At 33.6% G+C, this 20626-nt stretch overlaps 2 protein-coding genes across 2 annotated transcripts; both read left to right on the top strand.

Moving 5' to 3' along the window:
- The first annotated feature begins 481 nt into the window (after window positions 1–481).
- Window positions 482–5689, top strand: LOC132606957 (beta-fructofuranosidase, insoluble isoenzyme 1-like). The gene is made up of 6 exons (XM_060320680.1): window positions 482–718; window positions 3220–3228; window positions 3329–4356; window positions 4602–4846; window positions 5116–5212; window positions 5295–5689. Exons 1-6 carry the CDS (start codon window positions 526–528, stop codon window positions 5469–5471), a joined length of 1749 nt encoding a protein of 582 aa, XP_060176663.1. The 5' UTR covers window positions 482–525; the 3' UTR covers window positions 5472–5689.
- Window positions 5690–6018: 329 nt separating this feature from the next.
- Window positions 6019–8899, top strand: LOC132605362 (uncharacterized). Its single transcript, XM_060318533.1, has 3 exons — window positions 6019–7196; window positions 7278–7510; window positions 7968–8899. Exons 2-3 carry the CDS (start codon window positions 7292–7294, stop codon window positions 8871–8873), a joined length of 1125 nt encoding a protein of 374 aa, XP_060174516.1. The 5' UTR covers window positions 6019–7196; window positions 7278–7291; the 3' UTR covers window positions 8874–8899.
- The last annotated feature ends 11727 nt before the right edge of the window (window positions 8900–20626 follow it).

Here is a 20626-nt window from a genome sequence, read left to right as displayed (position 1 = left end):
AGATAAAAAACATTTAGTTAAAGCGACAAAATAAAAAGGATCAGAATCAAGAATGAGTTAACTAAATATTAACATCTAAGTTACTTAATTATGATAAATTAATACGATGTGATATAGATATACGATTCAGATATTGTTTTTACCATATAAAAGATTGGACTTTAATTTGGAGATCTAAAATGAGTCCAAAAGATCCCTTTTTTTTTCTTTTTCTTTTTCTTTTTTTTTAAAATGAGAAGTGAAAAAAAAAAAAAAAAGGGATTGCGGGAGAAAAATCTGGCTATTGAATTTACCCAAAACAGATGCCACCTTTTAATGAAAGTATCCAAAAATAACCCCTATCCACTTTATGGATAAATCCGTGATTGATTTTTCATTCCTAACTCAAATTATAACAATCTCAGTCTTATTTTGTTTTTCCATATTTGGTTAGACTATATGTCTATTGTTTCACTATAAATACTCTTCACGCCCTTTCAACTTTATCCACATTCTCTTTCTCTCTAAGAAAAATTGTCAGTCAAAATGAAGTTTCTGAGGAAGTGTTCACTTTGGACCTTGTCAATTTTATTGACGTTTTTTGTGGTATTTTCGTGCAACAATGGGGTTAACGCTTCACATGAAGTTTTTATGAAGTTACAATCATTAGGTGCTGTTAATGTGAGAAAGATTCATAGAACTGGTTATCATTTTCAACCTCCTAGGCACTGGATCAATGGTATGTCTTTCCTCTCTAATCTCTCATTGTGTTCGTGTACTATGATGTACACAGAATTTTGTATACGAATATATATATACAGTGACGTATGCAGAATTTTATGTCTGTTTATTGTTATAATTGTTCGTCTCACAAATGTGTTTGTGATTGGGACTACTTGGTTGTTGAAGGTTTTATTTTGTATCTCAAAAGATTGATATTTATTTTGTATTATTGTATGTTTTGATGATTGTGTATAAACCAGTAATTTTTTCTCAAATCTTCTATATGTATTAAGATATTTACTAATTATATTTATGAAGATTTGACTGTGAAATCAGTTACTATAAACCCATAAACTTATTCTAATCTATTTTTCTAAAAAATATTATTTGAAACATTTTAATGACACTCCTTATTATAGGTTGTTTCCGCCACTCTATGTGTAGATATGTTCATCTATGTGATGTCTTACGATTTTAGTTCTCTTCTATATATCTTCTTCCTCGTCTTATTTTTTGTGTGACCACTGCATTATAGAGGAGATCACCCATGAGGCATTTGAGATGTTCCTTATTTTGAATAAATTATCATTATCTCTTTATTATAAATGAGGAATTAATGATATATATATGCCTTCTTTGGAAAAAAAAAATACTCCCTCCGTTCCATAATAAGTGTCACCTTAGGAAATCGAGACACAAATTGACTAGTTTTTTTCAATTCTACCCTTATACAAAAAGTGACAAGTTAAAGTAATATCTAAATGATGATTGGAGAAGCCACATAGAAACTTGATATTGTTGGATTCCTAATGTCAAAAGGTTTACTACTTGTGCATGCTCTAATCAGGAGGAAAAAATAATTTATTTTTATTATATAGGAATAATTTGGTAAACTTCACATTATATTATTGGTTTCTTAATATCTGTGTTTTTTGCTAAGGTGACACTTATTATGGGACGGAGAGAGTACCAGTTAAAAACCTTAAATAATACACAGAACTTAAAAACCATGTCAATTGTAGTAATTGCTGTTGTTATTGTTCTTATCATTGTTATTAATAATATGTACGTTATCATTGTGGTGGTCAAAGTACTATTTACCCTGCCTTAAAACTACTCGTTCTTCCTTTCTTGGCATTTATTGACTTGATACTCCTTGAGAGACTACGTATTTATTAGGAGTTTGATTTGTTAAATTACTTAATAATAAGGGTAATATTGAATTTTGATTTGTTAAATTACTTAATAATAAGGGTAATATTTACAGAAAATAATAAATCTCTTTTAATTTACAAAATTGGATAAGTAAAAAAGTTTATTTTAAATATAAGGAACAAGTAAAAAGGAACAGGGAAATTATAAACAGGAAAAAAAACGCATGATATCTTATCCAAAAACTTATTATTACATTCAATCCGTTTTAAATGTTGTTTTAGCAAAAAAGTTATTTTCCATACTAAAACAAATATTGTATAGAAAATTAAGAAGACATTAATTATTTTAATATGGACAACTAATGTTGGGAAGAAGGCTTAATTACCTGTCCTCTTCTTCTTTTATTTTATTTTTACCAGTATTTCTCGTTTGAAACCCAACTTTACTGAGATATATGGAGTAGTGATTGCAACTTGTGAGAATTTTTCACCATGTTATGTAATTAAATTAAAGGAATATTAATTTACAATATTACAAAGTTTACATCTTTAATTTGTTCACTCTATATTCTTCTCGAGAAGAGCCTGAGGTTTATTCAAAGACCAATCCAACATATAAACTTAATAGTCTAATATTTAAAGTTATTATGATTTCCAAATTTAATCTGTATAAAAAAATAGTAGATTCAATTAACTCGATAAATATAAACTACATACGCCCGCGGGTTTGTCAAAAGAGTATCTGTTAGCTATTTGAACTCACATATTGAGGCATGCATGATTTCTTAGAAACTACAGTAAATTTCTCTGTTAATAATGCTTAAAAAGACTACTAATATTTTGTTTTTGCATTACCTCGATATTTGTATGACTGAATATCTGTTCAGTGACAGTAAAATCTGCTTCCCAAAACTCTAAACTATGTGCTTTTACCTGCATAATAAGATATATAGATAGTGACATAATTTTTTATCTTACCACTGTTGTGATTGTGTCATTTTACTGATTGCTAAATGGTAGCTTTTACAGTATTATTCAATTTTTTTAATCGTGTATTATTTTTAATATTTGTATGTATAATCTGTTAAAAGAAATGAAGTGAGACAAGTGTAACAGAGTTTGAAAAAATGTTGTCAATAATCCTCATAAGAAAATCTTTGAATAAAACATCAGTTCAACTTACTAATTCAGCTCTGTCATTGGTTTAAATGTTTGTTATTTTTGAGATTTGATCTGAATATTTGATTCTATTTTTCTTACTTAGACTTTTTTCCAATTGCATTGACATGTACTTTTACTAATCGTTTCATTTAATTTCTTTTTATGTGCTCTTGGCTGGACACTTCTGAACAACAAACATTAGATCCTAACGGTAAGACCAAGACTTATACATGTAATATTTTTTTCACTTAATTTTAGCTAAAAATGGCAATTCACTTACGTTAAATCTTTTTTTTTTTTTTTTTGGTTAGGTCCAATGTATTATAATGGAGTCTATCATTTATTCTACCAGTACAATCCAAAAGGTGCAGTATGGGGCAACATTGTTTGGGCTCATTCAATATCCATAGATCTGATTAATTGGATCCGCCTAAAGCCCGCAATCTACCCATCCAAAGTGTTTGACAAATATGGAACATGGTCCGGGTCAGTCACTATTCTTCCAGGTAACAAGCCCAAGCCCGTTATCCTCTACACTGGAATTGTGGATGCCAACAATACCCAAGTGCAAAACTATGCCATACCCGCTGACTTGTCCGACCCATTTCTCCGTAAGTGGATCAAGCCCGATAACAACCCGTTAGTAGTCGCTGACAATAGCATCAACAAAACCCAATTTCGTGACCCAACAACAGCTTGGTTGGGCCAAGATGGGCAGTGGAGAATTGTGGTTGGCAGTGCTAGAAGGCATAGAGGAGTAGCATTATTGTATAGGAGTAGGGACTTTATGAAATGGACCAAAGCCCAACATCCACTTCATACATCTGCCCATACTGGAAATTGGGAATGTCCTGATTTTTTTCCAGTGTCATTGAAGCATACAGATGGTTTGGACACATCATCTGATGGTGACAACATTAAACATGTTCTTAAAGTTAGTCTTGATGTTACTAGGTTTGAGTACTATACAATTGGTACCTATGACACAGAAAAAGATAGGTACATTCCGGACGATACATTGATTGATGGATGGAAGGGCTTGAGACTGGACTATGGTAATTTTTATGCATCGAAGACTTTCTATGATCCTAGCAAGAATCGAAGAGTTTTGTGGGGATGGGCCAATGAATCAGATGCTTCACCAGATGATTCTATCAAGAAAGGATGGGCTGGAATTCAGACTATTCCTCGCAAGTTGTGGCTTGATCCTAGTGGCAAACAATTGGTTCAATGGCCTGTTGAAGAATTGGAAACCCTGAGAAAGCAAAAGATCGAGCTAAGAAATCACAAATTGGACAAGGGAGAAAAGGTTGAAGTTAAAGGAATCACACCTGCACAGGTTTGACTTTTTTTTTTTTTTTTGGTTTACAGAATAATTGTATCTCTTTGTATGAAATTATCGTGAACTACAGGTTACAGGTTCGAGTCGTAAAACTAGCCACTGAAACTTACGTCAGAACATCCTAATCATTCATCTTGGCATGTGGCTCTTTCCCGAATTTATGTGAATGCAGAAATGCATTTTTGGTATGAAGTCATTGTGACAGGACAAAGTTAGGGCTAATTTTTTGGTGTTAATGGCAGGCTGATGTTGAAGTTACATTTTCCTTTTCAAGCTTGGAAAATGCAGAAGAATTTGATCCTAGTTGGGTTGATCTTTATGCCCAAGATGTATGTGCCATTAGGGGTTCAACAGTTCAAGGTGGACTTGGGCCATTTGGGCTTCTAACATTATCTTCTAAAAACTTGGAAGAGTACACACCTGTATTCTTCAGAGTGTTCAAGGCCCAAGATAAATACAAGGTTCTCATGTGCTCTGATGCGTCAAGGTTTGTTTTCTCACTCTTTTTTTATCACCAAGGTTTGTGAGATAAATCCACCCTTAACCAAAGAGGTCTTGGATTCGAACTACCCGACTAGAAAGTATCTTGAGAGGGACCGCTTCCTCCTCTATAATGCGTCTTATGCAGTGCAAATTCAAATTGGTTAGACCAGTGGATTCTGATATCGAATGATTATGAAAATTAAAAGTGTTGTTACCTTTATGCTTATGCAATTGGCTTACCTTGTCATTCTATTTTTTATTTTTTGGCAACAGGTCAACCCTCCGGGATAACAAGAAAATGTATAAACCATCATTTGCAGGCTATGTTGATGTAGATTTATCAGACAAAAAATTGTCTCTAAGGAGTTTGGTGAGCATTCCCTTTCTTTCTTTTTTTTTTCTTTCCTTGTGTGGCATTGACATCTAGATGACCCTTTTTCTCCTTTTTGCAGATTGATCACTCAGTAGTAGAAAGTTTTGGTGCTGGTGGGAAAACATGCATTACATCAAGGGTTTATCCAACATTAGCCATTCATGATGAAGCACATTTATTTGCTTTCAACAATGGCACTGAAACTGTCACAATTGAGACTCTTGATGCCTGGAGTATGGATAAAGCCGAGAGATGAAGTAAAATATTGAGAGAAAGGAAGGACACATAATTGGTCTTCACCTTTTGTTCTCCTTTTTATGTTGCAATGTTTCTTCTTGAAGAGAACTTGTACAGATTTGCTACTTCCTGTTGATCAGGAGTAGCATATGCATGATAGTATAACCGAGTTATCTTTTCTATTAAAACTGAACTTATGTCGTTTGATATAGAATGTTATGATCTTCCCTAGCTCTACTTTTTCGTATCAGAAGACACAAAAGTTTACTTATTCCTTGTGTATACTGAGGCGCAGACCAGAAAAGGACATTTATGCTTCAAAATAAATCATACAATGAAGTTGATAAATTTCAATTAATATTTTGTTCTAGGATGCCACACAATATAAACTCCATCGAATATTATGACTATTGATAGCAGTCGGGATAAAAGGAAATGATTCTCCCACTATAAGTAAGGATCGGAGCATATAAAGGGAAATGATTCTCCCACTATAAGTAAGGATCGGAGCATATAAAGGGGAGCATACTTGCAGTTAATGCAAAATTAGTGGCTTGATATATGGACTGAGCTAAGAAAGAATATCAACAAAATAATACACTGGGGAGGCAGTGGATAAAGGAGTGAACTTCATCATTTGGTTTGGTCAGCCACAATCTAAAAGGTAGTAGTGTCAGTTCAGTAGTGTTTCTCATTCCACATATGCCACCAAATAGATTTGTCTAGAAATATATGCTGAAATCTCAATTGTTTCTGGGTTCTGGTTTCGGAGATCTGCAATATGAATAGGCAGGGGCGGAGCCAGTAAGGGGCAAGGAGGTTCATCCGGACCCCCTTCGACGAATTATTGCACTGTATATACAAGGTTATTATGTTATGTAGTAGATGTTGAACTCACTTTACTTCTTCGTGTGTTTACTTCTTTATATTTTTTAACCTCCTTACTAAAAATCCTGGCTCCGCCACTACACAGATGGGCCAATAAAACCAAATGTTCAAGATATATCATCAGTAGGTACTCCGTTATTTGGCCGATCTCAACATAAAGAAGATCTTAAATGAAGACCCTTGTGCAAGATTCTGCTAGCTGAGATGGCAAAGTTTCTAGTTTGTTCAGTAACTGCCAAACAAATTTGCATGAAAAGGATCCATCATTGGTGATGCTCCAAATAGGTTGATCCCTTTGGTGCTTGCATTAGATAGATTTATCTGACAATTACATGAGGAAGAACATTCTCTAAATTCAAGCTGTCCTATATGTAAAATCCAGGATAACTTCTTGGGAAATCTACATGGTGTAGACAACATTAGGCCTTATTTATATCTAGTAGCTATACTTTAAATTAATGACATTTCATAACTAAAAGGTGTATATCAATTACCGTACATAACTAAAACATTTAAACACGGTTAAAATTAAAAACCAACCGCAACATAAGGCTTGTATCCATATTTTTCCCATGATCAACCCATTTTCTCTCTCATTGTCTCTCAATCTCTTCCGATTTTTTCTCCATTATATCTATACACGATCCTCCACTGATTCCATTACCTAAATTCTTGCTGCGCATTTCTATGTAAGTTATTTAGAAGTTTTTGTGTTTATTTTTTTAAATATATTCTTCCAATTTTTTGATTTTACGCCATTGTTAAGGTTTTCGCCATTGTTAGGGTTTCTACTGCATTGTGCTTTGATTTTTTGGTGTAATGGCGGACAAAAGCACTCCATGCTGAGTTACTAGAGGTATACCCAATTATCTGCACCATTATGATGATGGTCCATCTTTTAATTTGTGTATCACTCAAAATGATGAAGAAATTGCAGGCTCTGTTGCTAGAATGGATGCTGAGAGTAGTATTAAAAGGCGCCATGACCCGGTAAGTATGGAAACAATGGGAGATGAAGGTTCAAAATCTACCAAACGAAAAGATGTCGTTGATTCATCGATATCTGAAGCATCCCTACTAAGTATTGAAAAGCGGAGAAAAGTTATCGATGTTTCTTCAGTTAGCAAGGGAAAAAATGTTGTTGAAGATGTTCCTTCAAAAGCAGGGGAGGTACTGTATTTATTTCATATTTATGAATACAATGTTTATTTGTTATTAGTTTTAAATTTTGATACACTTTGTGATTGCACATTTTAGTGTTGAATACAATATATATTGTGTATATATTCTATATTTAATATGTATATCAGTCTACTTGTGAATACATTTTTGTAGAATTGACTACAATTTGTCATTTGTCTTGGTAAGGTATTGAATACAATTTGTAGAATTGAATACTATGTATACACAAAATGCAATGTGTACATAACTATTGTTCATTAGATACATTGTTTCTTTGGATACAATTAGAATGAATTTGTATTTTGTTGACTGTAGTATAGTTAAATAGATATATTATTTTTCTTTTTGGATACAATTAGAATAATTTTTTTGTTGCCTGTAGTGTATTTAAATTTGTCATTGCTGCATACTGAGTTTTTGACTGTTGTTGAATTGAATAATGCAGAGTAGGTTTTTTCTGAAAGATCCTCCTACTCATTCGGTGCACATGAGTTGTAACACCAATGTTGAAGTATTTAAAGATCTCAAGGACAAACTAACTGATAAGCAGCACAAAATATTTGGGGAAACTTGCTTTGGTGTATTCACCCAAATGCAACACTGTTATGTTCAAGCACAAATATTGAGGTGCTGCATGGTGAGAGAACTTATTGAAAGTACTCCTGATGCTTTTTTGATTGATATAAATGGTAATGAATTGCGGTTTTCTATTAGAGAATTTGCAATAATAACTGGTTTGAAGTGTGTTGGTGATGAAGATGCTTTTAAAGTTAACTGCAAGGGTAGAAACAGGATTTTGGAGACATATTTTGGTGGTTCTAAGAAAATTCCCTCAAAGGCAGATTTGATTGAATGCTTCACAGATAAAAATTGGGGCCTCAATGATGCTGATGCCGTTAAGATTGTTGTCCTCTATTTCATTCATACCTATATCTTGTCCAATGAGAAGAATGCAGTAAAAATACCAAGGCTACACTTTGATTTGGTAGAGTCTGGAAGATACGTGGATTACCCATGGGGTAAGAAAGCATTCAATGAGTTGATTAAAAGTATGACTCACAAGATGACTTTTGAGAAAAAAATTTATAGGCTCCATGGAATGCCACTTGCTATGCAAGTTTGGCTTTATGAGTGTTGTTCATTCGTTGACGCCACTCTTGTAGTCAAGACGGGCAACAACATTCCCAGAATGCTGAATTGGATGACCATTGAAAGTCAACCAAGCTTTAAGGAACTGATGGACGGCATGTTTAAAGAAGATAACACCCCGGTAAAATGTTGTACTCAACATTGTTATATAAGTTTCCTTCATGTATTTAAATTTTTATTGTTTCTTTATTTTATATTTTGACAAATGTATTATATTTTCTTGTTATAATCATAAATGTGGAACTATTGTTTTTGACATTTATTTTGATACAATGCAGTCAAAGACACAGTGTATCAACTTTATACTTCACTGTAGTCTATGTTGCATTTTTTTGATGTATTCATAAATATGCAATACAATTCTTTGATACAATATCATTTTGACTATAGTATATACTTGATACATTGTTTCTGATATTATTTTGATACAATGCAGTCAAAGACACAGTGTATCAACTTTATATTTCATTGTAGTCTATGTTGCTTTTCTTGTTGTATTCATAAATCTGCACTACAATTCTTGTATACACTGGCATTTTGACTGTAGCATATAATTCATACACTGTATACTTGACATTATTGTATACTTGACAAATTCTAAAAACTACTTATATTTTGTATTTTGATACAAGTTCTGACAGTATAAAAATGGTGATTAGGAAATGCGTATTTTTACCAACATAGTCCCGAGGGTCAATGAGCTTGTTTGTCTTCAATTGCCCTCACCTGTCAATGGTGTACCAGAAAGTACCACTGCCCCCGTCCTTGATAATGATGATTTAGCTTCTACACCACCCCATAACGACACACATCAAAAGGTAGTTGTTCAATCAGAATCTCCACCGTCTAAGAAACGTAGGCAGATGTCTGTTGGGACTTCGTCATCAAAGAAAGCAGATCTGCAACCCGATCCAATTTCCAACATTGCTCCCCGTAGAAAGACGCTTATTGTACAAACAAGAAAGTCGGCTTCTCCAATTGGGAATGAAAAAGTGCATGTAAATACCCCATCTGTCCAGTTCCCGACATCTACCAAACAAGACGAGTTGTGTCTCATGAGGTAAGAAATTGATGAATTTAAGAAGTCGATGAGTGTAATTTATAGCTTTTAGTTGAAGGATGAGTTCAAGGAGTTAATGTGTCTCTCTTATATTTGATTTTCTTTAATATTTTTAGGTGAAGGATGAGTTCAATGATTTGCACAAATTGATCAATGACAACTTGACAATGATTCTTCAAGCTATTGAAGCAATTAAAGGGAATAAGGATTCTGAAAAGGTAAAATAAATTTTTTTTGAATATTTTCAATTGAAATAATTTTTACATATATGATCTTTTTTTTCTTTAAGGGTGCTGCCAGAGAATCTACAATTCAGCAACATGATAATGGAATACACAATAAATCACCGATACAAAACGGGAGTTATACGACTCATTTTCCAACAGAGGTATCTGATGAGTTGCATGTATCAGTCTATTTCTGTATCCAAAATACTTGACTGTATCTTTTTTTGTATCAAAAATACTTGACTATATCCAAAATACTCCACTGTATCCAAACATGTATGCATGTTTTCAATTATATTCAGACTTTCATTTTTATGATACAGTTAAGTGATTGCATTCATATTTTAACAGACTGTATTCATAAACATAGCATTGTATTTATGTTTAAACTTATCTTTATACTTCCTTTTTTATGATACAGTTAAGTGATTGTATTCATATTTAACAGACTGTATTCATAAATATAACACCTTATATTTGACTGAAACAATTTAAACGACTGTATTCATATCTCAGTCCAGTATACAAATACTTGAAAGTCTTATATACACATATGAGCAGATTGTGTAATGCTTGTTCATTACTAAATTTATTGATTTTTTCCTTTCCATTTTAGGGCCTAGTGGGAGATGTTGGTGTGAACGAGGTTAATTCTACTGGTGATACATTAAGGGATTCAACACAGGAAATTCAGGGACTGTTGACACCCAATTTTGTCCCTCTCCTATTTAATTTACCCGGGTTTCTAAATTTACTGACGAGCTAAATACTTTATTTTCACTACTATTATTTTCGCTACTTTTATTTTTTTTAACATTATAAGTATTACTTTATCACAGATTTTAAACGGTTAGTCATCGTTTCATTTTCGGGTTTGGAATCGTTAAATTAATTACAAGACAACACTTTGCAAAATCTTTATTTTTTCTTCTACATATTAATTATTAATTACATAATATATATTATACCAGTTAGAATCCCAAAACAAATATAATTAAATAGCGGAGGAAGGACCAATATTTTTCAGCCAAATTAATGGCCCAAAATACAAATATAATATCATTTCCCTACCCAAATAATCACCCCACATTTTAATACCCAACCCACATTTATATCAGCCCATATTTAAATTAAACGGACCAGCCCACTACCATTTTAATTTCAGCCCAGCCCATATTTCACCCGACCCGGTCCACTTCTTTTCCTCTTCTCCTTTACCCTAAACCTAATCCCATTTTCCGCCTCCCTCTCCTTCTTGACCCTCATCTCTCTTTCTTTCTTTTCTCCTTCTTTTCCGCCTCATCTCCCTCGTCTCACTCACCCCACTGCCGCCGCTCCTCTTCCCTTTTCCCCACACACGCTCCCCTCCACTCACTCATCCGACATCACTCCTCTCTCATACACTCATCTTTCCCTCCTTTTAAACCCTATAAATGTTTGTTCTTGAAGGGTAAAAAAGAGGAGGTGGAGATGGACCCGAAAATCCCATAGTTTCTTGACATCAATTGAAATACCAAACATTTTATGTCGTTAGCTTTGTTATCTTTCCGAATTCGAATACGTAAAAACTCGGAGATCTTTTCCGTGGGATTTTTGGTGATCTTTAACTTATCCCCTAAATTTTATACGATCGGAAAATTACTTCATTTGTTTCTTGAATATTTTCTCTTACATAATTTTTCTGTCCCATTTTGATTTGGGACTTGAATCCGTTCGGGAAGATACGAATCCCTACCCTCTGCTCTTAATGTTCGATTCAATTCATCAAAAAAAAAAAGAATACAAAACTTTAGTTTGCAAAACCCTCAATACTGTCCTTCGAACTCAGTTGGCTCAAGGTTCGGGTCTATTCGTAATGAGAGTGTAGATTCGACGACCTCGACGACCCCCATTCACTGTACCAACAAAAGGTCGGTAACTCTTCTTTCTCTTCTTTCCAGTTCAATGTAGGATTATATGATTAGTTTTAGTTTAATCTAGTTTTTTTTTCATGTCGCAAGTTAGGTTACTGATTTTGTAGTTCACTTTTAGTATAATTTTCTTCTCTGAATATCTTTGTTCAAACAGATGAATTAAGTCAATTTCAGTTCTGTCCCGTTATTTAGAGTATTTAATCTTATGTTCCTTGTGTGATTAGTTTTGTCCTGTTTTAGTGATCTTTGGTTCTGTTGCCATACAAAATCCCTATCTTTATTACGGTTCTTATTGTTCGTCATCGTTAAGATGATTTCCCATGTAGTATAATATGTATTGCTTGCAATTTGGCTGCTTCCTTTCGCTCGATACAATTCTGTGAATATGAATGCAATATGTCGAGTATGATGCACATTTGCTGAATTTGATCTTTTTTTCGAATTTGAAGTGTTGGGCTGAAACTGGTTTTAGAGTTTAGCGTTGTCTCTTGAATTCTACCCGAAACGATAGGTGATAGTCTGGATAAAACAAGATGGACAGTTTGAGATTTAGGTAATGTTAGATGATAGTTGCTGTTTGGTTAGTTGTAGCTTTCCTCTAGCTTACCTTGCTGCGACTGTTTGTTAAAAAGGAATTTGATCAATATTAAAGGGTTAGTTTAAGCTTCCTACTAGTTCATACTGTTATAATTGATTGTCTTAAGTTTGAACGGGATCGGTATTGAACTGGAGTTTTGCAAATTTGCTGGCTTATGCTGATATGGTGGTTGTTCTAAGTCTATAATAACATAGAAATTGTTCAGTAAGCTTGGTGTTTAGTATGTTTTGACTTAAGTTTGGATGTTGCATTGGCATAAGACTAGTATTATTTGCATACTTTATCTCGAATTCAAAAGCTGCCAAGCAAAAGGATGAATTGAAACTTCTTTTCTTTGCAAGGTCCATGTCTTAGTTCCAACATTTGTTGATATTTGAATGTGCTTTACGAAAGTTCTATAAACTGAGTCATGCTAATTCTGTTTCTGAAGTTTTCTAGATATAAAGTTCTTTGCTCCTGTTAAAAGATCAGTATTTGTGTGTGTTTATATATATTAGTTCAGATTTTAATTTGGTCGATGCTATATGCTAAGTATGCCAAATCTCCTAAATGTATTTGAGTTGGCTGATGCGTTGATGAAACTGCTGCACTTGCCTATCTAATCCGGATAAAAATTATCACTGCTTAAGATACTATACTTGATGAGGCATATAAGTAGTGATTTCTAAACCAATCTGTTGTTGCACAAGTAAAATTACTACCCCGCTATTCTAACATATGCTGGAGTGCATCCAGTAGAGACCATGTCTTTTAGGACCCTCAAACGACATGTCATTTGAACCGAAGAAAATTTCCCCTATTCTCTCATTCCTTTTGGTTCTACTTTAATATAGTACTATAGTACTTTAACTTGCCTCAGCTCAGTTTGCTGCCACTCTTTCTTTTTTTTTTTACATTCACTGCTACTTTGAATTTTCATAGTGTTCAGTGTGCTGAGATGATTTTTTTTTTACTGCACATGTGCCTACTTTGATCCCTGCTGTATATGTATCTTCTGCAATCATTTTGGAGCACATTTTCCTTTAATCTCCAATATGTACAAAAATGAGAACAGTTTCATCCAACTGAGTGTACTGCTTCTGATGATATATTTTAGGATAGAGTATCATCATGCTCGAGTCCTGTCCTGCTTCCATTATGCTTGCTGCTGTCTTCATTTGTTTCTTTTCTTATTCTTTCTTTTCAACCCTCTGCTTTTGTGTTCTATGATCTGGATGTGATGCCAACGTTGACACTCTCCCATTCTGTCTAATTGCTAAACATCGACACTGTTTAGATATTGAATCTACTTGAATATACATGGTATATGCCCAGTCCCTTGGTCTGTTTTTATATGCATTTGGTCTTACTTATTGGTTACGTATTAATCTCTTTTCTTTTCGTTTCTCTGCATGATATCTCGCATACGAGTCCAAGGAACTCATCAATTTCCCGCATTTTGGCGAGGGACTAAAAGCCCAACAAAATCCTCTCGTGTCCAATCCCCGTCTGCAGCCGAACAAAAAAAATAAACATATGGGCCAAGGCCCAACAGACAGAGACAGCCTGCATCAATACATGGATAAACTTGCTGGGCCGAAGCCCAACAGTAGCGGACAACAGTATTCCTTAATGGGCTGAGCCCATTTACATCATACCTATTCCTCTATTTTTTTTTATTTTTTTTTGTGTGCATTTTGATGTGTATTGTATGACTAACATCTTTTCTTGTTTGTTAATTTAGATAAACCTTAGTGAAGTTAAGGGTTTTAGTTAGTACCGGGTAGTTAAATCCACAAATTACATTCACTTCTATTTTCTAAATTATTTATAGCATCTATAATATTTATTCGAGTAATTGATTTTCAAATAATATGACTACATATTTTTGAGTTAAATGAAATCATCTTTCATTCTTACTGTCTCATGAATTTCAAACGTCGTTAAATAGGAATCCAATTAGATTTTATAATATTTTCAAGATTTGTCCAATTATATATATCTTTTCAACCGAAATTGGTTAACTAAGAGTGATAAAAAAAATAGAAGAAAACTTATGGACATTTCATCATATTTAAGAACATAAGTCTAAGCATTTCTATACCACCATATTCATATAACATCATTTTATCTAAAGATAATATTTGACAAATCATCTTTTAAAAGGTTATTATTCATAAGCAAATTACCCTATCTTCTATAAAATTTTATTTTTTCGAATAACATTACTATATTCTTTCATTTAAGGCCTTAGCAATATTTTGAGTCTGATTTGACATTTAGAATCTCCTTTACTCAAATTATTACATTTTCTACAAGTATTATTTTAAACAACACTATTATATTTTCGTTTAAAACTTTAACCACATTTATAAGTCATATTTCAAAAAAAAATAGCATTAAAAGGTATCCTTTTATACGAATTATTATTTTTCTGTAAGTTCTATTTTAAATATCGTTCTTATATGTCTATTTTATAATTTTAATCATACTTATAAAACTACTTTCTTTTTTTCTATAATACTATATTTACACTTAGCCTAATTAATTATAAGTCCGGTCGGTTAACCATTGTTAATGGGTCTTAAAGGGTGCCTAATACCTTCCCTTTAGACTAATTGAACCCTTATCCAGAATCTTAAGTTTCGCAGACCTTAAACAGAGTTAACTTTAGATAATAACTTTTAATAAACTTTAGGTGTCCTAATTCACCGTAAATAATTAGGTGGCGACTCCTTAAAACAAAATCAATAAAACATAGGAATCTCCAATACGTCATACTTCTAATTTTAACCTCCCGGGTTAAAATGGGGTGTGACAGGGACCAGGTGACATTTTGGGAGATTATGTCGAACGAGAGGTACTACATTTAATAGTTTATTCAACTCTTCGTTGAAATTTTGTTATATGATAAATACATTTCAGATTACGATTAAAGTTTGTCATCTCTTTGTTTATAGCCGTTTGGATCACAAATCCCTATCAAGACAGCTAATGTTATCGTTATTACTCCTGCTACCATACCTATCAACGAAGGAAGCAACATGTTAGTTCATGATAATATTGTGCAAGGTGTATCTTCTTCTTCATTTTGTGCCGGTACAGATCATTCTAATCAAGTGACGCCGCACAATGTCGTTGTTGAGTTTGAGGGTATTCATGTTGGTAAGGAACAGGAATATGTGCCTCAGTATGAGCTGGCGGATGAATTCCTTCCAACACAGAATACTATAACAAAAATTGTCATGACTTTGCGTAAAGAGAGGCGTCCTGGCTTTTTGCAAATGTCTCCTTACATGACAAATTTTGGGTCAGCTTCAGGTAAGCATTATGATGTATTTTTTTTATTTTTTACATTGTATTCCACTCTGCTTGTAGTTAATGTGATTAAAGATTGTATTCAACTATGTTCGTATTCAAACAGGTAGTTCAGTTAAGTTGACAGAGATATTTGACAAAAAACACCCATTTGATAATAATTGCATCACGGGGCGACATGATGTCAAGCTATTCAGTGAATTCTCAAAATGGGTAAAAGAGGGGCTGCTTGTTAGGCATAATAGCAGGTAAGTTAGTTGATCTATTGTATGTACTTATTGTATAGACATAGTTTCAATAATGTTTTGATATATATTTTGTGTGTATTTTATAGAAAGAACAAAGAGGACCACTACAAAAAAGGTAAGGCAAAACTGCCAACATCCATGGACTGTGGTATTAAGAAAATCAGTGACAAAAATTAGTTGTACCTTTTATCAATGGAGGGTCAGATGTGGAATGACGAGGTGTGATTTACCTTCTTTTTTCACATACATTATATTGCTTTGTGATTTAAATATTAAATGTTTTTGTTCGTTTTTATTGCAGCATCTTGATGTCATGTTTTACTACTTCCGGAAAAAAGCCAAATATGATACAAATAGCACATACAAGTTTACCACTGTAGACTGTGTTCTCAATACCCAAATTGATGCTACTCACAAAGGATATCTTGACCCGGATTGTGCCATAAGTGTTGGGAATCAAGAAGATGTTTTATGTGAATACGTTAAAGGCCACCGGTTCCATTGCACTGTCCCGTGGCATTTGGTTGACTATGTATTCATCCCAGTCAACATTAAAGAAAAAAACCATTAGTTGTTGGCAGTCCTTTCATTCCTTGACAGACGTCTATATATATATGACTCGTACCGAGCGGCTGGTCATGATGCAACTGTCTCCTTTCTTAGCTTATCAATGATCAAGGTCTTTTGGGTTGACGGTGGTCCGTATAAGAGTAACTGTTTTGTTTTTAAGGGTCTTTGATAAATGAGGTTACAGGCAATCCAGTCTATCAGTGGGTTAGATCTGAAATAGACAAACTCGCCAATCTATTGCCCTTGTATTTATATTTTATAGACTTCTACCAGTCCAAGCAGGGAGTTGATTGGAATTATCACCCTGCGTACAAAGACAAAGCACCGGCTGACAAATTTGACGTTCTTTCGTGCAGGGATTGTGGAATGTATGTTGCTGCATATGCGGAGTATTTGAGTCAGGGAGAAGGTATTCCACATGGAGACCTTGATGAAGAATTACTTCGTACGAGATATGGTGCTCTTTTGTGGGATTACGCTAAAAGGAAGATGGAAGCAAATGCCGAAAGCGATAATGAGGCACCTCCGAAGCCAGTTAGACCAAAGATAGATTTTGATCAAGTCGAAAAAATCATAGTTAATTAGTTTGTAGTTGTGTGGTTCAAAATCAGATTATGATGTTTTTAGGAAAAATATTATCTTTATGTTTTTTGTAAGGAGTTTTTGCTGTCAAAATGGCAGTTGTTAGTATGAATTCACAATATACAGTTTATTTTTTTGATGAATACAATTAAGTGTTCTTACATTGTTGAGTTAATCATTATGGGATGCCATTATTTTACGTTTGTCAATTTAATCATTGGCCATATGCTATATATAGAGATGTTAAAATAATATATTCAAAGATAATAGAGAGCTGTATTTAGAATTGATACGGATGGAATTAGTTTCTGACTTGTAAAACAGATATATCTGTTGAATACCTAATATACAGTTATAAAATTTAATGAATACAAAACAGTTTTTTTACATTGTTGAGTTATTCACTTATGGGATGCCATCATTTACATTTTTGTCAACATTTGGCCATTGTTGTATCCAGATATTTGAATGTATACAGAATTAACCTTTTTCAACATGAATACATAGTTGTATTCAGAAATATAACACTAATGTATACATAATTAAAACATAACTGTATATCGGCCAGCAAGGCATACATTTATTCTCTATCTCTGATTACTTGTCTCTGAATTCTGAATTTGATGAACTGAACATGATGCAATTGGTTTCTGATTTTGGAAACAGACACATATATAGAATACAAAGTATACCGGTCACGTATACATCCAATATAATACAGCGGAAATATTGCAAGTTATTCATAGAGAATTCCTTTATTTTCAATCATCCAATATCAACAAAAAAGAACAGAATCAATCATCAAAAACCAGCTAATAAGAACAGCAAATGTCATGACGCTTTAAAGTCGACGTGATTCAATACAAAAACCAGAAAAACATAACAAATTACTAAGCAAACAACAACTACTTTCTTTTAGGCTCATTCCTGCAAGAGCGCCTATTGTGTCCTGCATGTCCACATCTACTGCACGAGTTTGTACGTGTATTTGAAAACCATTCAGATAAAGACTTATCACGCTTCTTTTTTGGCCTTCTAGGCGGTCTCTTGTACCTCAGTGGCAACACTATTTCTTCTGAAATGTATACAGGCACATTCCACTCACTCTGATCCGGTAACGGATAAACTGGGACATCATAAGTCTTCATCACATTTTCTGGTTTGTACAAGTTTGAGCAGTAGCTGTCGACAGTGAGATTTTTCATCTTAAGAATAGCCCAAGCATGGGGGCAGGGAATCTCATCGACTTAGAACATTTTGCAACTGCAAGTTTTCTTTTCAATACAAAAAATGAAACTCCTCCCTTCATCAATTACGGTGTGTAAGTATTCTGTTGATGTAAATTACCTATGCAACAATATACAAACAGATTCACATCAAGTTTTTATTACAAACATAGCCATATCAATATATATTTTTTTTGTATGAAATATACTTATGTATAAGAATCGTAAAGATGAAATATAAGAAATGAAAAAAATACGTATACAGATACACGAAAACAAACCTTCATGCGAGTAGATTTATCCTCATTAATGGTCAGCAATTCTTGAAATTTTTTCCCAAGCGTCGTGAATGTATACTAACCATTTTGTCGGTTTGTGAAATTCCATCGTCCATACATCAACCTAACTTCCTCCAGAAAATCATATATTGGTAATTCTCTAGCAGATGTTAGTGTTGCATTAATGGACTCAACAATATTTGATGTTATTGTCCATGCTCGGTTAACTGGACAATAAAGTCCAGACCACTTTGCCCTTCCCACTGAATCCAAGCACTCCTTCACCCGAATATCCTCTTTCTCAACTTTTCCCATTAGCATATCAAAGTCATTCTGTGTGTATGCCTTTGCCATTTTATAGTATACACCACTCAACACTTCATGACTCTTCCTATAGTTATTATATACATTTTTCCAAAGATGCCATATGCATGCGAAATAGTAGGATAAATTCTAGCAACAGCCTTGATGATGCTTTCATGTCTATCAGATACAATACACATGTTATCCCTTACCCCATATGCTTCCTTGAACCGTTGAATGAACCATGACCAAGACTTATCGTTCTCAGAATCGATCACGCCATATGCTAGAGGCAGTATATTACCTACAAATTCAATTGAGAAAAGCAAAAGGTTACTGATTTTTACTCCACTGTATTCATTGTATGCAAAAAACAATACATTTGTATACGAATTACCTGCACCATCCAAAGTGCTCACTGAAACAAATGTGCCATTGTATTCTTGTTTTAGGTAGCTTCGTCTACAACCACTATTGGTCGACAATAGTTGAACCCTTTTATAAAGGCATACAATGCTACAAACAGATATAAGAAGTCATTTTCAGGCGATTTTTGCATTCTTATATGAGAACCTGGACACGTTTTATCCAAGATGTATACATATCCAGGTAACTTGTAAGAATCTGTTGGCTCTCCCCTCAAATCGATCATAGCCTTTTCTTTAGCACGATAAGCCTTCATGTAATTCACATCCACACCAATTTCATTTTTCACATCATCTACTATATCCTTTGGCGTCTTCCTCTTGTGATTTGTTAACTTTGGTTTAATAATGCCTGCTATAAAACCTCTACTTGCTTGAATACAAGAACACACCTTATCCTTCAATGGACATGTATGTTTGTCCACAAACTCTCTAACTTTGAACATTGCAGATTTGTTAATGCTTGAAGCTTTCATTTTCCACTCACATTGTTCTGATATACATACAATGGTGTAGCTGCAACTCCGCAATTGTATGCTTATACATTCAGTTGCCAACACATATCAAATCATTAGGCAAAAAATTGAATACAATTTCATATACCAATTTAAACTAGATAGTCAGATATATGTAAGAAATGTCAACTAGTTAAAAACACATCACTTAATGAAAAAATATACAATTTTATTGTTATATACAAATAAATAATAAACAGTTTAACAAGCATACCTTATAGAATTTGATCTATCTGTACGGAACTGAAACCTATTGTCAATTGCATATTTTTTTCATCATAGCCTTCAAAGTATCCTTGTCATTGTATACCTGATTTACCATGATCTCCTTGTGATTATGATTTGAAATGATCAAATCATCATACACAACTATTTGCTGACCAGAAGTTGACGTTGCCAGTTCTGTCGCATCATCTGTATTCATAACTTGTAATTGACGATTGTATTCTAATTGAATTATGTCACCTTCAACTACACTTTCACTAGACACATTGTATTCAATCAACTTATCAGTTATGGTAATACACAAAGGATAACTCCCAAACTGCCTACTATCTTTCTTCAGTTCAACATACACCCTGACACTCATGTCATTGTGTATTTCAAGCGGCATAGAATCACCTTCGATCATGTATTTGATATTAATTGTTTTGTTACTTGTATCTATTTCTACCTGTTTCGCTATTACATCAACTACATTCTCATACGAGGCA

The sequence above is a fragment of the Lycium barbarum genome, chromosome 8 (assembly GCF_019175385.1).
Source record: "Lycium barbarum isolate Lr01 chromosome 8, ASM1917538v2, whole genome shotgun sequence".
NCBI classification, from domain to species: domain Eukaryota; kingdom Viridiplantae; phylum Streptophyta; class Magnoliopsida; order Solanales; family Solanaceae; genus Lycium; species Lycium barbarum.
Note: the sequence above shows the minus strand (reverse complement) of the source record. Positions and strands in the feature narration are given on the sequence as shown.

What these genes read in the sequence shown, in the direction of transcription:
- LOC132606957 (XM_060320680.1), top strand. Translation starts at nt 526, where the DNA reads ATGAAGTTTCTGAGGAAGTGTTCACTTTGGACCTTGTCAATTTTATTG. An exon ending in AAGGAATCACACCTGCACAG is followed by an intron (nt 4,357 to 4,601) that starts GTTTGACTTTTT and finishes TGTTAATGGCAG; the next exon opens with GCTGATGTTGAAGTTACATT. An exon ending in ATGTGCTCTGATGCGTCAAG is followed by an intron (nt 4,847 to 5,115) that starts GTTTGTTTTCTC and finishes TTTTGGCAACAG; the next exon opens with GTCAACCCTCCGGGATAACA.
- LOC132605362 (XM_060318533.1), top strand. Translation starts at nt 7,292, where the DNA reads ATGGATGCTGAGAGTAGTATTAAAAGGCGCCATGACCCGGTAAGTATG. An exon ending in TTCCTTCAAAAGCAGGGGAG is followed by an intron (nt 7,511 to 7,967) that starts GTACTGTATTTA and finishes TGAATAATGCAG; the next exon opens with AGTAGGTTTTTTCTGAAAGA.